General features: G+C 37.6%; 1 protein-coding gene across 6 annotated transcripts in view; it reads right to left on the bottom strand.

Moving 5' to 3' along the window:
• LOC102147301 (contactin-associated protein-like 3) overlaps positions 1-19686 on the bottom strand; it is a 235753-nt gene that overhangs the window by 38125 nt on the left and 177942 nt on the right. For 4 of the 6 annotated variants that reach the window (XM_065530846.2, XM_074015786.1, XM_074015787.1 and 1 more), the window contains exons 13-14: positions 16416-16619; positions 3196-3352 (exon numbers count right to left, since the gene is read on the bottom strand). In XM_065530846.2, coding sequence (XP_065386918.1) covers positions 3196-3352; positions 16416-16619 — 361 coding nt within the window. The remainder of the gene's footprint in view (positions 1-3195; positions 3353-16415; positions 16620-19686) is intronic. The other 2 variants (XM_045372905.3, XM_065530847.2) reach the window with 2 other exon arrangements.

Genomic DNA, 19686 nt, shown 5'->3' with positions numbered 1-19686 from the left:
TATATGTTATATGTATATTTCAGAAAATATATTGGTCTATTTGAACATAGTCCACTATACATTTATACACATATACTGACTTGCAGCATAGTTCAATATTTTAAATCATTATAATGCCTTTTAAATATATTTGTTTTTATAATAAATCATTGGCATGTTATAGTTATTTGATAGACTATTCTTACTGTGCCTGAGGAACTGTCTGATCATAAACTTTTTTTAAGTAATATGCTTTAGATGAGTTGCTGATTACAGGGACAACTTATGGAAAAATCGTGTTTATATTAACAATACTACTGGCTCCATTGGCAGACATACGCCTGAAGAGACTTAAAATAGCTTTCACTTTACTTTCATTCCCGAATACTATTTTTATCATAAACTTTCCACCAGGAAAACCTTACTAGGCACTTCAGTAACAGAAAAGAAGTAATAAAGACTAAGATTTAGGTTCTTATGTCTACACCTTAATCTAAATTATTACAATTATAAATCTTTTTATTTTATGAGACTGGTAAATTCCATTTTTATAAACTGAAAAATCAATTTTATTTGAAAAATTAAAATAGAAATTGTAATTTCCCACCCCCACCCCCACACACACCCCCACATTTACAAAACATAGTCGGCAAGAGTTGGGATAGGATTTGAGAATGCTTATGGTCTTACTGTTGGATAGACCTGTCTACTGGAAGCTGCAAAGTAAATAAAATAAGGTCAAAAAGCAAATAACTCCACAATGCTCCCTTCTGAATGTAGGAGGGGAGTTAATTTTTAAAACCTGCTTCTCTCCTAAATTTTTTTCCAAATGAAAGCCCAGGTCTTCAGTCACACCAGTGCAGCCGTTTACAGCGCTGAAGTGACATGGCTAAGGGTATCAGAGGACCTGCACCCAACTCAGTTTCTCCCACCCCTCTCCTCAAACTCAGTTCATGGGAGGGTCACTCAACACAGGTGGCTCCAAGTGATACGTTCCTCTGGTTACTGCCCTAAGCATATGTGAAGTCTACAATAAAGTGTGCACTTAATACTAACAGAAGGTTCTGTAACAAAAAAACGGTTGACCAGTCTGGCCAATAGTGAAACCCTGTCTCTACTAAAAATACAAAAATTAGCCGGGCGTGGCGCGCGGGTGTAATCCCAGCTACTCCGGAAGCTGAGGCACGAGAATCGCTTGAATTCGGGAGGCGCAGGTTGCAGTGAGTCGAGATTGCGCCACTGCACTCCTGCCTGGGTGACAGAGCGAGACTCCATCTCAAAACAAAAACAAAACAAAACGGTTAACATTATTCTAACTAAGTTATAAAGCCACTAGCATATTTGCCATTCTGTCTTTCTTGCAATAACCTGCCAATGCTCTCCTCTCTGACCTGTAGAGAATGGGGGTGGGAACAGACCAATGAGCTGGAGGTCTTCTGAACAGCCAGGAGCTGGAGGGCTGGAGCCCTCACAGGCAGGAGCCCCTTGTGGAATGGAGAAAATGAAAATTTCTAGGATTGTTAAAGATGTCTGTTAAAAGATTTGAAGGTGGCTGTTTGTCTCATTACAGAGCCCAAAGCTAACACACATCATCACATTATCATACCAGACACTTTAAAATGTACATCATACAAAATATTGTACAAAACCATTTTAACTGATGGGAAATTATTTCACACCTGAAACTTACCGGTGGCTAGATTTGAAACTATGGATCAGATCTGTTACTGTTACTCACTGCACTAAAACTGCATTCATTTTTAAGTAACAGAAAGTTATATTAGGATTGTACATCAAAATATTGAAAAAGAGTGTCTCATAAATCTATTATCATTTTGTAATTCTGAACTTGAGGAAGATTAAAAATAATATCCATGTAAATGTATAGTATGTATTCTATAGAAAGCTCCAGTAGATTAAAGTGAGTTTTCCCAATTTCACAATATTTTTTAAAGTGATGCAAAGTAGACTTTTTATGCCAAATAAAAAAGTGGATTACCATGTAGGCCAAACAATCAACTCAATTTTCAGGAATCAAATTACTGCTTAGATGAGCTATTTTACGTCCAAATCAATTATACTGACACCTGGATTGACACTTGGATTTTTTTTGAGGTGGAGTCTTGCTCTGTCACCCAGGCTGGAGTGCAGTGGCGTGATATCGGCTCACTGCAACCTCCACCTCCCCGGTTAAGCAATTCTCCTGTCTCAGCCTGAGTAGCTGGGACTACAGGCACACACCGCCACACCCAGCTAATTTTTGTATTTTCAGTGGAGACGGGGTTTTGCCGCAGTGGCCAGACTGTTCTCAACCTCCTGACCTCAGGTGATCCACCCGCCTTGGCCTCCCCAAAGTGCTGTGATTACAGGTGTGAGCCACAGTGCCTGGCTTAAGTTTTTTTCTAAAGCATGTACTCTACATGATCTAGTTGTTTTATGACAATGCTTTTTAAGTTGCTGACATAAACCCAAAGATTGAAAACGTTTACATATTACAAATTAAAAGAAAACCAAAATGCATTTCAAGAATAACCTCAAAAAGAACTTCTGAAAAAGAGGCACTGCAATCTACATGAGAAATGTTTTTCTGCTCAAAAGAAAGCATACAATGTAACTTTCAAACTCCTGAAATTCTATGTTAGTTGTTTCAAAGTGTGGTCTACAGAACACTTGGTGCTTGAAGCTTTGCTATTGCACTAAAGAAGATGTCAATGAGTGTGGGAAATTGTTGCTTCTACAAAATAAACAGTCCTTTTACGCAGGACCTCTCAGAGTTTATGGTGTTAATATTAACGCTAATTTCTAAAAGAATGATAGAATATGCAGCATTATATCCCAAATCAATTTAAGACAAAGATTTGGAGGAATTTGCTTTTTGAATTGCCACATGAATACTAGGTTAATTAATTAACTAAACTAAACTTCCCAGAGAATGATACTTGATTTCCAGTGAGTGGAAAACTTACCAGCTGTTTCTATTTTAGGAAAAATAAAAAACACATTATATAGTATTCACAATGAACTAGTAAATCTTCTGTCATAAAATTTAGTCCTTAGATTAACTGATCATATTTCATCAAAACTTGTATTTCAGCTTGCTTGAACATACTTTAATCTAGTTACCTTATTGTATCAGTTTGTCTGACATTTAATTAACTATGCATAATTAAAGAATAAAAACCACATTTTTGTACAGGGAAATCATATGGAAATCACCATTCATTCCGGCCAGCATCACAGTTGCAGTAATACTGAGAATCAATGCAGTTCCCCTCTAATCCACAAGTACACTTTTGAGCATCAGGCAGAGAACCTCCCCAGTAAGTGTGTGTTTCATTGGTTCTTCCAACCCACCAGCTCAGTGGGGTTCCATCTGAAAGACAAGCATGAGAAAGATGACATCTACTTTGTCCCTCACTACCACCCTCCCCATGTAACTCCCTTTACTCCCAGGTGTAAAGTATGTGTGCGTGAGAGACAGAGAGAAGATGAGACTACACTTAAAAACTTATATTTTACCTCTGAAACAAAGATGTTTCTTTAAGCATGCTAACCAATGTTTCCCCCCCAATATTTCAATATCCAGGCTTAAATGATTCCCATCTATTTTTCTTCTATTAGAAATCAGTCAGTTGCATGTGATGTATACTTTCTATAGAAATAACATTCAAAAAACATTCACCATTAAAATAAATATCAGAGTAATTTGCACACTAAAGATAAGATGTATTTGAAATTATGAAATGTTCATTGAGAAAGTTTAATATTATACAAAGACACTGATTTATCTCATCCCATCTTTTTTGCTACCTGTATATTACACATTTGGAAAGATGTGGTACTCTCTTTCAGGACTTATGAATTTTTGGAGGTATTTGTTTTTTTTTGCATTGGATGTCCTGACTCTATTTGGAAGTTAAGGAATGACATTGATAGGCTTTTCTCATCTCTGAGGTTAGAGGTTTCTTATGCAAAGAAACAAAGTGCCCTGGGTCAACTACAGCTCTGACGAGTGCACCTCCTCCTCAGCACTGACAAGGATTAAATGATAGAGCCAGACACTAACTTAGATCTACAGAACTGCATGTTAGGACAAGGGATGCTGCCAGGGGTTGCGCAGGGTTGGGGGAAGATTGGGGTGATGGACTGCTTATCACAGTAAAGTTAGGATAATTTAAAAAGCAGGTGTCAGGCCACCTATCTTAAAAAAGGAAGGGGGTCAGGAGCCACATGTTGCAGTCGTCACAAATTAGGGCATGAGGAAAATGAAACTGGATAAACTCAACCAGTTTTTTAAACATGCTTGGTCATTTGGTGCTGTTTTTCAAATTTCAATAGGTTGTTACCATTGGAATATGAATTGAGATCTGGAACTTAGCTTCCACCTTACTGTTTATTACAACTCAATTATAACTCATTCATAGATAAGATCTCTGCATTCATGACCACCACCGCTATCCACCACCTGCCCCTCTGCCAAAAAAAAAAAAAAAAAAAAGCAATCTGGGAAAATTTAAAGGGGAATTAGTATTCAGGAATCTTTTTAAAATATGCTAACAGCTTATCACTACAAAGTAACAGATATTTCAAAAATTAATATACTCTTCTTAGAATGCCACTTTAAAAATTATCAACTTCACCATTAAACTCTCGCAGATTAAAGAGCAAAACACTCATTCTATCCTAATGTACAAATGTAAATTTACATCTAAATCTCCCATATTTCCCATAAAGTAGTAAAAATATATTTTTTAGAAACAGTAACAAAAAGATGTAAGGGGGGAACTTCTAGACTGATAAAAGATCTTGTAGACTTGTCTATCCCTGCTATTTCCACCAAGGATAATGATACATTCTGGAAATAATACAGAAGACAACCGAAGAGGATTCTGAAAGGTAGAAAGAGGAAGGTTAGGACCCCGGGACTGGAAAATACAGTAACATAACTTTTAAAAAAATGCTGAATCAGCTCAAGAATAGAGTGAAAATACAGAGGACAGAATCACTGAACTTTAGGACCCATCAATAGGCTTTATCTAACCTGACCAAAAAAGAGAAAACAGACTGAATATAAAAAGAACTGAGCCATAGGGTCCTATCAGACAATATCAGAATCTCAAAAAGAGAGAAGAAAGTGTGCTGAAAGAGTACCAAAAAAATACTGGCTATAAACTTCCCACATAAGGTAAAACATATTAACCCACAGATTTAAGAAGCTATGTAAGTCCAAAAAAGGTTAAACCCAAAAATATCCACACCAAGATCTATCATAATTGAACTTACTGGAAACAAAACAAAAAAATCTTGAAAGCAGCCTGAGAGAAGAACACATTACCTGTAAAAGAACCCTAATTTGAATGATAGTAGATTACTCATCTGAAATTATAGAACCAGAAGGAATGGCATAATTTTTTCAGGGCTGATAGAAAAGAATTGTCAACTATAAATTCTATATCCAGAGAAACTATCCTTCAAGAATAAAATGGAAATAAAACCTTTTTAACACAAAAGAAAACTAAAATAATTTGTCGCTAGCAGACATTCCCTAAAGAATGGCTAAAGGAGGTTTTTCAAAAGGGAAAGAAATTATAACGAAGGATTCTTGGAACATCAGGAAAAAAATGAAAAGAGAAGAAATATGGGTAAATGTAATAGACTATCCTTATCATTAATTTTTGAAATGACATATGATAATTGACACAAAAATTGTAATACCATATGATACTCAAGACAATGATATATAGAAGTGGGGAAGATAAAGGACCCAAATAGAAATAAGGATTCCATATTTCATTATACGAGTGAAAATATTTAAGTTGACTGTGATAAGTCACATATGTACACTATAATATCAAGCAATCAGTAAGAAGATTATAAAAATTAAATGTAAATGGTTAAAATATAACAAAAGTTAGACATTGGCAAAGTGAACTGAAAAAAAATAACACAACTAGAAATTTATAAGAAACTCACTTCGAAATAAACATAGGTAGGTTAAAAGCAAAAGGATGGAAAAAATACTCTCCAAAATTAACTTTGAGAGAAAGCAGAATGGTTATCTCATAAAACAAACTTCAGATCAAAAATACTAGAAGCAAACAGGGACATTACATAATGATTTGTTTTAAAAAAAAACAGTCACCAGGAAGACATAAATGCATATGTAAGAAACAATCGACCCTTAAAAAATGAAGCAAAAATTGAGACTTCCGGGTTTCCAATCTGACATGACTCTAAGTGTCTGGAAGTCATCACTCCCATTCTCACAACAAGAGAAAAGCTGAACTAACTAAAAATAAACAATTCTTCTTAGATCCATTAGAGAGTTAAAGTCATAGGGCAAACATTACTCCTAAAGCTGCAGAGACAAGTGAAAACAGGATCACAGCTAATGGAGCCAAAGCAGATGGTGGAGTCTGGAAAAAGCACTTACAATGTAATTGAGCAATTGGTGGATACCAAGCAAGGACAAGCTACAGAGATTAAAAACTCCTAGAGTGGGGGATAAGCCTCAGAGGGTCAACACACCTTCATGAGTTTTATCTCCAGGAAGAGCCCCAGCAAGTTCTCAGAATAAAGATAGGAAAAGAATGCTCCTATGTCTCCAGCAGGGGGAGGGAAGGAGTAAACATTTTTGAAATAAGGGCAGAACATTATGTTCTCCTTAACAACATTCTAATCCCCCCAAAAACTAGCTTACTAGAGCCTAAACCACCTAGGGGAGTGGAAATACCCCGCACCAGCCCCCTCTACCCTTCTTTTCCCACCCAAGGGAAGGGGAAGGAAGCTGAGAAGCACTCGGAAGCTCACAGTCCAGGAAGACAGGTTCTCTACAAGACTGACATAATCATAAGAGTATAGGATGCTTTGGCCGGGCACGGTGGCTCAGGCCTGTAATCCCAGCACTCTAGGAGGCCGAGGTGGGGGGATCATGAGGTCAGGAGATGGAGACCATCCTGGTTAACACGGTGAAACCCCATCTCTACTAAAAATAACAAAAAATTAGCCGGGTGTGGTGGCGGGCACCTGTAGTCCCAGCTATTCGGGAGGCTGAGGCAGGAGAATGGTATGAACCCGGGAGGCAGAGCTTGCAGTGAGACGAGATCGCGCCACTGCACTCCAGCCTGGGCGACAGAGCGAGATTCCGTCTCAAAAAAAAAAAAAAAAAAAGAATATAGGATGCTTCTCCCCTCCTCACACCTTACCATCACATCAGTAAGTTACCTGTATAGTAACAGGAGACTAAAAATGAAAAAGCTGTCAATTTTAGACCCTATTTAAGACAGAGTCTCTAGGGAAACTCAAATAAAACGGAAGAAAGAAAAATAAAAGAATCTTAGTGGAAAATTTAGCCTGTGACACCACAGTTATACATAGAGCAAACACAGCCTACCTACTAACCAGATAAACATAAAACCTTACTTTAAAGGCCTCCTTACCTCAGTTCCTTTGCCAATACAACATGTCTGGCTTTCAACAGAAAATTGCAAGGTATGCTAAAGCCAAACAATACAATCTTATGACACAAATCAAGCAAACATGCAGATATAACAGATTTTGAAATATCGGGTAAGGAATTTGAAATAATAATCAATATGCTAAGGGCTCTATGTTGAAAAAGTGAGGGCAACATGCAAGAACAGATAGGTATTATAAACAAAGATATGAAATCTCTCAGAAAGACTGGGAAGTGGTGAGGAAAGAATCAGTGAGTTTGAAGAGATGTCAATAAAAATTTTCCATTAAACACAAAGATAAAAAGAATGAAAAATGAAACTTAATATCCAAAACCCACTGGACAATTTTTTTCTTTTTTGAGACAGAGTCTCACTCTGTCGCCCAGACTAGAGTGCAGTGGGACGATCTCGGCTCACTGCAAGTGCCACCTCCCGGGTTCACATCATTCTCCTGCCTTGGCCTCCCGAGTAGCTGGGACTACAGGCGCCCGCCACCACGCCCAGCTAATTTTTTGTATTTTTACAAAAAATACAGAGACGGGTTTTCACCATGTTAGCTAGGATGGTATCGATCTCCTGACCTCATGATCCGCCCGCCTCGGCCTCCCAAAGTGCTGAGATTACAGGCATGATCCACTGCGCCCAGCCCTGTTGGACAATTTCAAACGGTGTAACCTATGTAACCCATAATGGAAATACCAAAAATAGAAGGGAGTGAGAACCAGAATATTTAAAATAATGACAGTTGAGAATGTTTCAAAATTAATGACAGACATGAAACCATAGGTTCAGGAATTTCAGCAAACACCAAGCAGGTTACCTAGGAATCTCATATTCAAAATGCAAAAAATCAAAGACTTTCTTAAAATTAAAATATTTTAAAAATAAAATATTGAAATAAACCAGAGTAAAATAAAATACCTATATAGGAGCAAGAATGAGAATTATGTCAGATTTCTCTTAAGAAACCATGCAAGCAAGAAGAAAGTGAAGTAAAATATTTAAACTGTTGAGAGAAAACACACACTAATATAGAATTCTATATCCAGTAAAATTATCCTAAATAGTAAAGTAGAAGTAAAGACTGTCTTAGACAAATAGAAATTGAGGAAATCTTTCTCCAGTAGACCTACCTGGTAAGTCGTGTTAATAGAAGTTCCTCAGAGAAGAGATAAACAATAAAGGTCAAAAACTCAGAAATACATAAAAAGGTAGGAGCATTAGAGAAGAAATAAATAAATTTAAAATAAAATCTAGTGTCTTCTTCTTAATTGATGTAATAGGTAACAGTTAGTTCTAAATAATACTAACTGTATTAGGTGATTATGGCTTATGAATAAGTAAAATGAATGATAGCAATGTAATACAAAATAAGACAGAAGGATTGGAAATACTGTGTTATAAAGTACCAGCACCATTAATGAAGTGGAATATTGTAATTTGAAAGTAGATTGTTATAATTTATATTTCATACTCAAAGGCTACCACTAAAACAATTACAAAGAAATGTAATTAATATTCTCAGAGAAGTGAGGATACAGAATCATATAAAATGCTCAATTAAAACAAAAAAATATGAGAGAGGAATTCAGGAAAAAAAGAAGAAACAAGGGCAACAAATAAAAAAGAGTTACAGTATGTCAAATATTAATCCAAGTACCAATAATCACTTTAAATGTAAACAGTCTGAATATGCCAATTAAGACAGAGGCTGTCAGAGTGAACAGCAACAACAACAACAAAAACCTTGATCCACCTATATGTTGTCTACTGAAATCCTCCTTAAATATAAAATAGCAAGTAGATTTAAAGAGCTAGAGAAAGATATACCATACTAACACTAACCAAAAGAAAGCCAGAGTATCTAAATTAATTTTAGACAAAGCCAACTGCAGAGCAAGGAAAATTATCAGAGATGAAAAAGGGCATTACACGATAATAAAGGGGTTAATATAACAAGAAGATATAATAATACTGTGTATATATCTAGCAACAGAAGAGTCAAAATATATTAGGGGAAAACTATAGAACTGCAAGGACAGAGAGACACATCCATTACTACCACTGGAGACTTCAACACCCCTCTATGAGTAAGTGACAGACTTAGCAGGAAGAAAATCATTAAGGATAGATTTGAACTGACCAGCACCATCAGTCAACTGGATCTAACTGAATACTTTAGAATTCAATTAGTGTTACAGAATACTTTATTCAGACACCGCAGAATACACACTGCTCTCAAAGACAAATGCACAATTCATTAAGTTAAATCACATTCTAGGCCACAGAACACTTTACCAAATTTAAAAGAATAGAAATCATAAAAGGTATGTTCCTGAATCACAATGAAATTAAACTAATAATAGCAGAAAGAGAACTGAAATATCCTCAAATACCAAAAAATTTAAAAACACATTTCTAAATAACAAAACATGGTGAAAGAGAAAGTTTCAAGAGAAAAAAAAAATTTTAACTAAGCCAGTAATTAATAACCTTCTCAAACAGAAGGTACCAAGCCTAGATGATTCACTGGTGAATTCTATCAACACTGGAGAAATAAATGATACCAATTTTCCACAATCTGTTGCAGAAAAAAGAAGCAGAGTGACTATTTCTTAACTCATTCCATGGGCCAGCATTACCCTAATACCCAAACCAGCAAAACCTTACAAAAAAGTAAACTGCAAACAAATTTCTCTCCTGAACATGGATGAAGAAATCCTTAAAAAATATTAGCAAATTGAACCCAACAATGTCTAAAAATAAATACCACAACCAAGTGGGATTTACTCTATATATGCCTTTAACATTTAAAAATTAACTAATATAGTCCATCAGATCAACAAGCTAAAGAATAAAAATCATATGCTTTTAGTACTTTCTGCTCAATTTTTATGTAAACTTAAAATTGCTCAAAAATATAAAGCCTATTAATATAAGAAAACTGATGGAGCGGAATGGAAAAATAAACAGATCCACAATTATAGTACAGATTTCAAAATGTCTCTCTTAGCAACTGATAGAACTACTGGACAAAAAGTCAGGAAGGACATAGAAGATCTGAACAACATAATCAACCAACAGGATCTCATTGAAATACATACAGAATACTCAACTTAAGAATAGCAGAATATACCTTTTTTTCAAATGTCCATGAGACATTTAGAAGACAGACCATATCCCGGGGAACAAAACAAACCTCGACATATTTAAAAGAACTAAAATCACACAAAGTATATTCTCTAAGCATAATGGAATCAAACTGGAAATCAATACCAGAAAGACAAAACGGAAATCTCCAAACACTTAGAAATTTTTAAAAATACACTTCTAAATAAGCTATAGGTCAAAGAATATGCTTCAGAGAAATTTATTAAAATACCTAAATGAAAATGAAACTACATGAAAAACTAAATGAAAATGAGAATACAACTTATCAAAATATGTGAAATGTAGGTAAAACTGTGTTGATAGGGAAAATTTAGCAGTAAATGCTTACATTAGGAAAGAAGAAAGCCCTAAAGCCAATAATGTAAGTTCTTACCTCTAGAAACTAGAAAATAAAATAAAATTAACTCATACAAGCTGAAGGAAGGAGATAACAAAGAGCAGATGTCAATAAAATTTGAAACAGAAAAATAAGAGAAAATCATGAAATGAAAATCTAGTTCTAAAAAACAGTAAGACTGAAAAACTATCAAGACTGACAGATTAAAAAAGATGAGACAAACTACGAATATGAGAAATTTAAGTGGCTATCACTACAGATGCTGCAGACATCAAACGAATAATAAGAAAATACTATAAATAATTCCACACAAATCAACTTGACAATTTAGATTAATGGACAAATTTCTGAAAAAGTACAAACTACCACAATTCACCTAACATGAAATAGGTAATTTAAGTAATTATAACTCTTAAGAAAATTGAATTCATAATTTAAAATGACTGAAAAAAAAAATCTCTTGGCCCAGATGGTTTTACTGGAGAATTTTTTTTTTTTTTTGAGATGAAGTCTCGTTCTGTTGCCCAGGCTGGAGTGCAGTGGTGTGATTACAACCTCTGCCTCCCAAGTTTAAGCGATTCTCCTGCCTCAGCTTCCTGAGTAGTTGGGATTATAGGCATGCGCCGCCCCACCCAGCTGATTTTTGTATTTTTAGTGGAGACGCGGTTTCACCATGTTGGCCAGGTGGGTCTCGAACTCCTGCCCTCAAGTGATCCATCTGCCTTAGCCTCCCAAAGTGCTGGGATCACAGGTGTGAGCCACCCTGCCGGGCCTTACTGCAGAATTCTACCAAATGTTTAAAGAAAAATTAAAGTTGATTTTACATAATCTCTTCCAGAAAACAGGAGACTAGAGAATGCTACCAAATTTACTTTATGTAGGCAGTATTGTCCTGATACTGAAACCAGATAAAGACAATATGAGAAAAGAAAACTGCATATCAATATCTCTTATGAATGTGAATGCAAAAATATTCAATAAAATATTAACAAACCAAACATATTTGAAATGTATTTTTTGAATTATAAATTATGGCCAATAGGAGTTGCTCTAGTTATGCAAAGCTGATTCAGTATGTCAACAGACAAAAGAAGAAATACAATATTTTAATACCAACTGACACAGAAAAGACATTTGACAAAAATCCAATGTCCTTTCAAAATAAAACCTGTCAGCCAACCAGGAATAAAAGGGAACTACCTCAACATAACGTGGGAAAAAAGAATGAATGCTTTTCCCCTAAGACAGGAAGCAAGGCAAGGATGTCTGCCCTCATCACTCTAGTTCAACCTAGTACTGAAAATGTAGGTATTACAGTAAAGCAAGAAAAATAAATTAACTCCATACAGATTGACAAGGAAGAAATAAAGCTGACTCTACTTGCAGATGACATAATTTCCCATATAGAAAATCTCAAGGAATCTAAAAAAAATTAAGTTCAAAAAAGTAAGAGGATATAAGATTAGTATGGAACAGTTAATTACATTTCTATATTCTAACAACAAACATATGTAAACAGAAATTTAAAGCACAACAGCACTTACAATCAATCAAGAAACTAAATAAATGCCTAAGCATACTTATAAAACATATAATCTCTGGATGCTAAAAATTACAAAATGCTGAGGCAAGAAATCAAAGATCCAAATAAAGGGAAAGATATCTCATGTTCATGGATTGGAAGACTCAAAATAGTAAAACACCAATTTTCCCTACATTGAGCTATTATGTTTAATGTCACGCCCATAAAAATTCTAGCAAGACATTTGTAGACATTTGTAGACATAAACAAATTTATTATAAAATTTATACAGAATGAGGAAAGTTGCAGACTTACTTAAAAGAATCTTGAAAAAGAAGAATAAAGCAGGAGGAATAAGTCAACCCTGCTATACAGGTACTATGTTCAAGTCAGGGTGATATTGGTGGAGGGATACAAATTAATGAAACAGATAAAGAATGCAGAAACAGACCCACCACACAAGTAAGTTCAACCAATTTTTTTTTTTTTTTTTTTTTTTTTTTGAGACGGAGTCTTGCTCTGTCACCCAGGCTGGAGTGCAGTGGCCGGATCTCAGCTCACTGCAAGCTCCGCCTCCCGGGTTTACGCCATTCTCCTGCCTCAGCCTCCCGAGTAACACGGTGAAACCCCGTCTCTACTAAAAATACAAAGTTCAACCAATTTTTAACACTATTTAAAATGTAATCAATGCAGGAAGGAAAGCCTTTTCAACAAATGGTTCCGGAGCAACTGAACATTCATAGTCAGAGAGAGTGAGAGAGAATCAACTCTCACAGCTTATATAAAGTGTGTCCCAAAATAGGGCATGGAATTAAAAGTAAAAGGTAAAACTATAAAACTTTTAGGAAAAAATTTCAAAAATCTTTGGAATTGGAATTTAGGGTTAGGTAAAGAATTTTTAGAATTGACATGATGTGTACAATCCGTAAAAGGAAAACATGATAAACTGAACCTCATCAAAATTAAAACTTTTGAAAAAATATTTGCAAATCACATATCCAACACAGGGCTAGTATCTAGAATATATAAAGAACTGAAAATTCAACAGTAACAAAACAAACAAATCCAAATGATTCAATTAGAAAATGGAACAACAAAAACACATTCACAGACATCTATCTCACTGAAAAGGATATACATATGGCAAATAAGCATATAAAACATGCTCAATATTATTAGACATCAGGGAGACACAAATTAAAACCACAATAAAGATATTACTACACACTTATCAGAATAGCTAAAATAAAAAATGGTCGTAACACCAAATGCTGATGAGGATGTGGAGGAAATGAAATCCTCATACACTGTTGGTGGGAATGGTACAAGCATTCTAGAAGACAATTTGGTAGCTTTTTATAAAGCTAAGTATGCAATTACCATATGACCCACCAATTGCACTTTGGGGCATTAATTCCAGAGAAATGAAAACTTATGTTCATACAAACCTGTATACAATGTTCATAGAAACTTTATTCATAATAGCCCCAAACTGTAAACAAACAACCCAGATGCCCTTCAATGAGTGAATAAACTCTGGTATATCCATGCCACCAATTACTAATCAGCAATGAAAAGGAACAAATTACTGACATACACAATTATGCAAATGAATCTACAAGAGATTACATAGAATGAAAAAACTCAATCACAAAGAGTACATACTATATAATTTCGTTTACATAACATTCTTGAAATTTAAAAAAATCCATAGAAATGAAGAACACATTAGTGGTTATTAACAAGCAATAGGAGGAATTCTTTTTTTTTGAGACATATTCTCGCTCTGTCACCCAGGCTGGAGTGCAGTGGTGGGATCTCGGCTCACTGCAAGCTCCACCTCCCGGGTTCACAACATTCTCCTGCCTCAGCCTCCCAAGTAGCTTGCACTACAGGCGCCACCACCACGCCTGGCTAATTTTTTGTATTTTTAGTAGAGACAGGGTTTCCACCGTGTTAGCCAGGATGATCTCGATCTCCTGACCTCGTGATCCACCTGCCTCAGTCTCCCAAAGTGCTAGGATTACAGGCTTGAGCCACCGCGCCTGGCCAGTAGGAGGAATTCTTGTGCTGATGGAAATACTGTGTATCTTGACTGTATGGATGTCAAGATTCTGGCTCTGATATTGCACTACACTATACTTCTACAAGATGTCACCTTGGGGTGGGGGAACTGCTTAACGGTTACTTGGGTTCTCTCTTTTACTTCTCACAAGTGTATGTAAATCTACAATTATCTCAAAAAAAATTTTTTTTGAAATATATTATCTTTTCAAAAGAGGAGAAATAGGGAAATTACCACTGACGGGAGTAGAATATTCCATTTCTTGTGTTATTTTAGCCCCTAGCCCAGTAGTTTCCAAAAGATTACCTGGTGATTTTTTTAAAACAATGCCAAATCCAAGGCTACACTTCATTCAATAACAACGAACTAACAAACAATTAAGTTTTGGAATGCCAACTTTAAAAAACTGGAGAACTGGGAAGGAGAGTTTCTTACTTACTGAACTTATGTAAGCTATCTCATTTATAAAAGAAACCCCATGAGATCAGTACTACAGGATCCATTTCATCAAAGAGGAAACAGAGTCTGAGAAAGATTAAGGAATGGCCAAAATTTCCATAGCTGCTAAGTGACAGACTTAGCATTTGAACTTCAAACTTGGAATGCAACGAGACCTTTGCTCTTTCTACTAAACCAAATTGGCTGGCAGGCATCCAAAAGAGAGAGGGATCACCCCGGGAAGGGAGGTCTAGCACAGTGGGTAAGATTTAAGAGTGTGAGGGCCGGGCGTGGTGGCTCACGCCTGTAATCCCAGCACTTTTGGAGGCTGAGGCAGGCGGATCACCTGAGGTCAGGAGTTCAAGAACATCCTGACCAACACGGTGAAACCTCGTCTCTACTAAAAATACAAACATTAGCCGGGCGTGGCGGCACACGCCTGTATTCCCAGCTATTACGGAGGCTGAGGTAGGAGAATGGCTTGAATCCAGGATGGGGGCGGGGGGCGTTGCAGTGAGCAAAGATCGTGACACTGCACTTCAGCCTGGGCGACAGAGAGGCGAATCCAGGCAGAGGAAATGGTCTGGCATATTCCAGGGGCTGACTGGCCAGGACGGATTAGGGAAGGCAATGCAGGTATGGGTTAGTGGATCAGCGCAAACCACCTTCATATGACACTCATACACCACTTTCAACTTAACAAAAGATTTTGTATTGAAAATTTAAGAGTGAAATTAAAGTGGCTTTATTATGCTACCGACATACACTGTTTTTGTTTGTTTTTTTAAGACAAGGTGTTGCTTTGCTGCCCAAGCTGGAGGGCAGTGAAGCAATCACAGCTCACTGCAGAGTTTCCAAAACATTACTTCCATTTATGAAGATTAAGGTATACATTTCTCAAGACATAATTTCAAAAAAATGAGACACCCACTGAAAAAAGTTTTTAATAACACTAGTAATTATTTCACCCTAGACCACAGTGAGAGTAGCGGGGCTCAGGAAAGGCATACTCAGATAATCTAAAGGAAGGAAACAAACGTTCCAGGTAGATTCAGAGGAAGACTTTTGAGAAGAGTAAGGAGGTTACTGGTTCCCACTGGTCTTCATGAAGAACTCTGCTATACCCAACCTGCCCTACAGCCATTATCCCCTCAGTGTGAATGGAAAGCTAAGTCATAAGTTATTAGCAAAATTTCCCTGAATTACAAAAGGACAAGTCACTCACTAATCCTGCATATGAACGCTCAACGTCTCTCAGCGGTCAAGAAGGCGCTCAATTGCTCTTTTGCCCAATCAAGAGCGGGAAGAGAAGGAGCGAGCGGTCAGGCCTTTGAACTACGCGCCACGGGAGTGACCCTGGCCTTTTCTCCCTGGAAAGGCATCTCGCAGCCCGAGCGCCGCGCCCCGGCCCCACGCGCCCCCGTAGCCTCCAGCCGGGGCGCTTACCTCGTGAGTCCGGGCGCCGCGCGGTCCCGCAGCGCAGAGCCAGCCGCTGCTCGCAGCGCTCCGCCAGGCTCACCGCGGCCCGCAGCTGCCCCGCGCCCGCCGCGTACGCGAAGGACACAGCCGAGCGCGGGTGGCCGCTGGGGGCACCTCGGACGGTCACCGCGTCGGGGCCGCCGTGCCGCACCACGGTCCACGCGGCGTCTGCTGAGCAGAAACAGGCAAATGAGAGGCATCACTGGGCGGCAGAGGCCAGCAGCAAGGGGCAAAGCAGACGCGTCTTTTATGTGCATACACTTTTAACTGAAATTTGCATTACTGCATGTTTGCTCCGATTTGAGGAGTTGGACCTGTGTAACAATGTACTGAGCCAGAACTCAGACTCTAAGAGAAAGCATATGGGGAGAACTGCTGGCCAAACTTTTGTGACGTCATGCCTAAAAGTGTACATGTAAGCAATGACTCTTTAGTTGTTAAAACCATTTTTTACATCAACACAAGCATGGGGCCAAACTGTCTGGATCTTTATCTTTCTAAACTCATCTGCATTTTCCTCATCTGTATGTGCCTCTATTTCTTTCATTATCAAATAAATTTATAAAAGATACATATTGGGACGATGTGACGCACATACTCACGGGTATAATAGGAAGCAGCTCTATTAAAATAAAGTGGTTTAATTGTGTCAGCTTCTCCATCAGTGACCAAGCCCAGAGGAATCAGAGGCCTTGAGCTTCTAACAGCACTTTCCAGGCGGTGACTCTGGGCATCTGACTGCCTGCTGACATCATTTCTGATGTATCTCTGTCACTTGATTACTTATATTGTTTTGATGAAATAAAAACAGAACGACTCCATATCTCATAAGGGAAGAAGTGCATCTTGAGTTCTTCAGTGTTCCCAACAATGGACCTCCCACCACACTCGAAGTCACTTTAATCCTATGCTGGTGCTGTCTGGTCCTTTAACCTCTAGTAAGATGTATTTAGAATAATGGACATTTTACATAAAAATTTTCCAAACTGGAGAGACTAAGAAAGAGTCATATGAGGATTTTTTTAAGAACTACGAAACGAAACAATGTAATATATTTTACCTTGATAAATCACCCTTCCAGCCCTTCACATCTCAGGATGTTTAATGGCTTGGCTGCTAACTATGCATAAGACAAATTTCACAGCCCTACTGTTACTTTACACACGCCTAACAATAACAACAACAGAGATCAGAGGAACGGACAAGAAAACCAGCCATGCTACTGAAATATCTCTTTCGTCACAAAACCCATGGAGAGCAAAGGTGTGGTATGTACAAATGAGCCACAAGTTCAGAAAAAATCTGCAAATTTAAATAATGAATGCAATTTTCAATTAAATTATCACTCCGCTCACTGTACTCACCAAAGGAGGCTCTATGGTAATTTCAGTTCCATGGGTTCTTCCTTTAATATTGCTCTATTTTTTTATTTTAAAATTTTTATTTTTTTTATTTATTTTTGAGACAGAGTCTCGCTCTATCGCCCAGGCTGGAGTGCAGTAGTGCTGTCTCGGCTCACTGCAACCTCCACCTCCTGGGTTCAAGCAGTTTTCCTGTCTCAGCCTCTCATGTAGCTGGGACTACAGGCACACACCACCACACTGGGCTAATTTTTATATTTTTTTAGTAGAGATGGAGTTTCACCATGTTGAAACTGTTGGCCAAGCTGGTCTTGAAATCCCTACCTCAGGTGATCCACCTGCCTCAGCCTCCCAAAGTGCTGGGATTACAGGTGTGAGCCACTGCGCCCGGCCTCATTTTAGAATTTTTATAATCTAGTGTTACTCTGTGCACATCACCTACTCTCACCTTCAGAGTTTTCCTATCAACTGAATCAAATATAGAAAAACCTATGGAACACTAAGTTGAGCATTGAAGATGATCAATCACATGCCATTTTTGGCCATGTGTTCATGATTTGTTGTACGGTGGGAGAGAAATGATGGTCCGGAGTAGTTCACATAGGCTGGTGGGCAGTATGATAGATTTGCAGTCACAAATGGTTAAGATGTAGTCATAGAAATGTCCTCAGTACTGAGAAGGGAACTGTTGAGAATACATCTATAAAACTGTTTTTCTGAAGAGCAGAATAGTAACCAGGGACATTATAGAATATGCATTTGTGTTTATAAAATTCCACTTGACTCACTTCTTATAATATCAATAGTAAAAGACCCAAAGAAGGACACAGACCATTGCCGTTCCCCTAATTGCTCACAATTTATTTCAACAGATTATAAGCACATTGGAACTGGAAAGATTTCAAAGAGCATCTAACATAACCCCCATATTTTTCTTTTTCTTTTTTATTAGAGATAGGGTCTCCCTCTGTTGCCCAGCCTGGAGTACAGTGGCACCTTCACAGTTTACTGCAGCCTCGACCTCCAGGGCTCAAGTGAATTGGACCTGAGTAGATTAATTATAACAGTGGCTAAATGTGGAAAGGGGTTCAGAGGTGTGGCTGAGTCAGAACACACTGGAGGCTGTCTCATTGGCCCAGGAGGAGGGTAACTGCAATAAGTTGATCCCTGTTCCACTCCTGTTGCTCAAATAAATATCTGACTTTGAAAATTAAGCTAATTTAACTTCATGATTTTGATTGGAATTAGCAGTACAGATGTTTCTCAACTTATGATGAAGTTGCATCTGGATAAACATTATAAATTAAAAATGCATTTGAATACATGTGACCTACTGAACCTAGCTCAACCTGGCCTAACTTAAATGTGCTCAGAACACTTAAATTGGCCTACAGTTGGGCAAAATCATTTAACACAATGCCTATTTTATAATAAAGTGTTGAATATCTCATTTATTAACTACTGTACTGAGAGTAAAAAATATATATAATAATAATGGTTGCGGCCAGGCGTGGTGGCTCACGCCTGTAATCCCAGCACTTTGGGAGGCCGAGGCAGGTGGATTATGAGGTCAGGAGATTGAGACCATCCTGGCTAACATGGTGAAACCCCATCTCTACTAAAAAGACTAAAAATTAGCCGGGCATGGTGACAAGTGCCTGTAGTCCCAGCTACCGGGGAGGCCGAGGCAGGAGAATCGCTTGAACCCAGGAGGTGGAGGTTGCAGTGAGCCGAGATCGTGCCACTGTACTCCAGCCAGGGCGACAGAGCGAGACTGTCTCAGAATAATAATAATAATACTTGTATGGGTACTTGAAATCGGGATGCATATGTTTTCACATAGTAAAGTCACAATATTTTAAGTAGAACCATTGTAA

Source organism: Macaca fascicularis, chromosome 15, assembly GCF_037993035.2.
Source record: "Macaca fascicularis isolate 582-1 chromosome 15, T2T-MFA8v1.1".
In the NCBI taxonomy this organism is placed as follows: Eukaryota; Metazoa; Chordata; class Mammalia; order Primates; family Cercopithecidae; genus Macaca; species Macaca fascicularis.
Note: the sequence above shows the minus strand (reverse complement) of the source record. Positions and strands in the feature narration are given on the sequence as shown.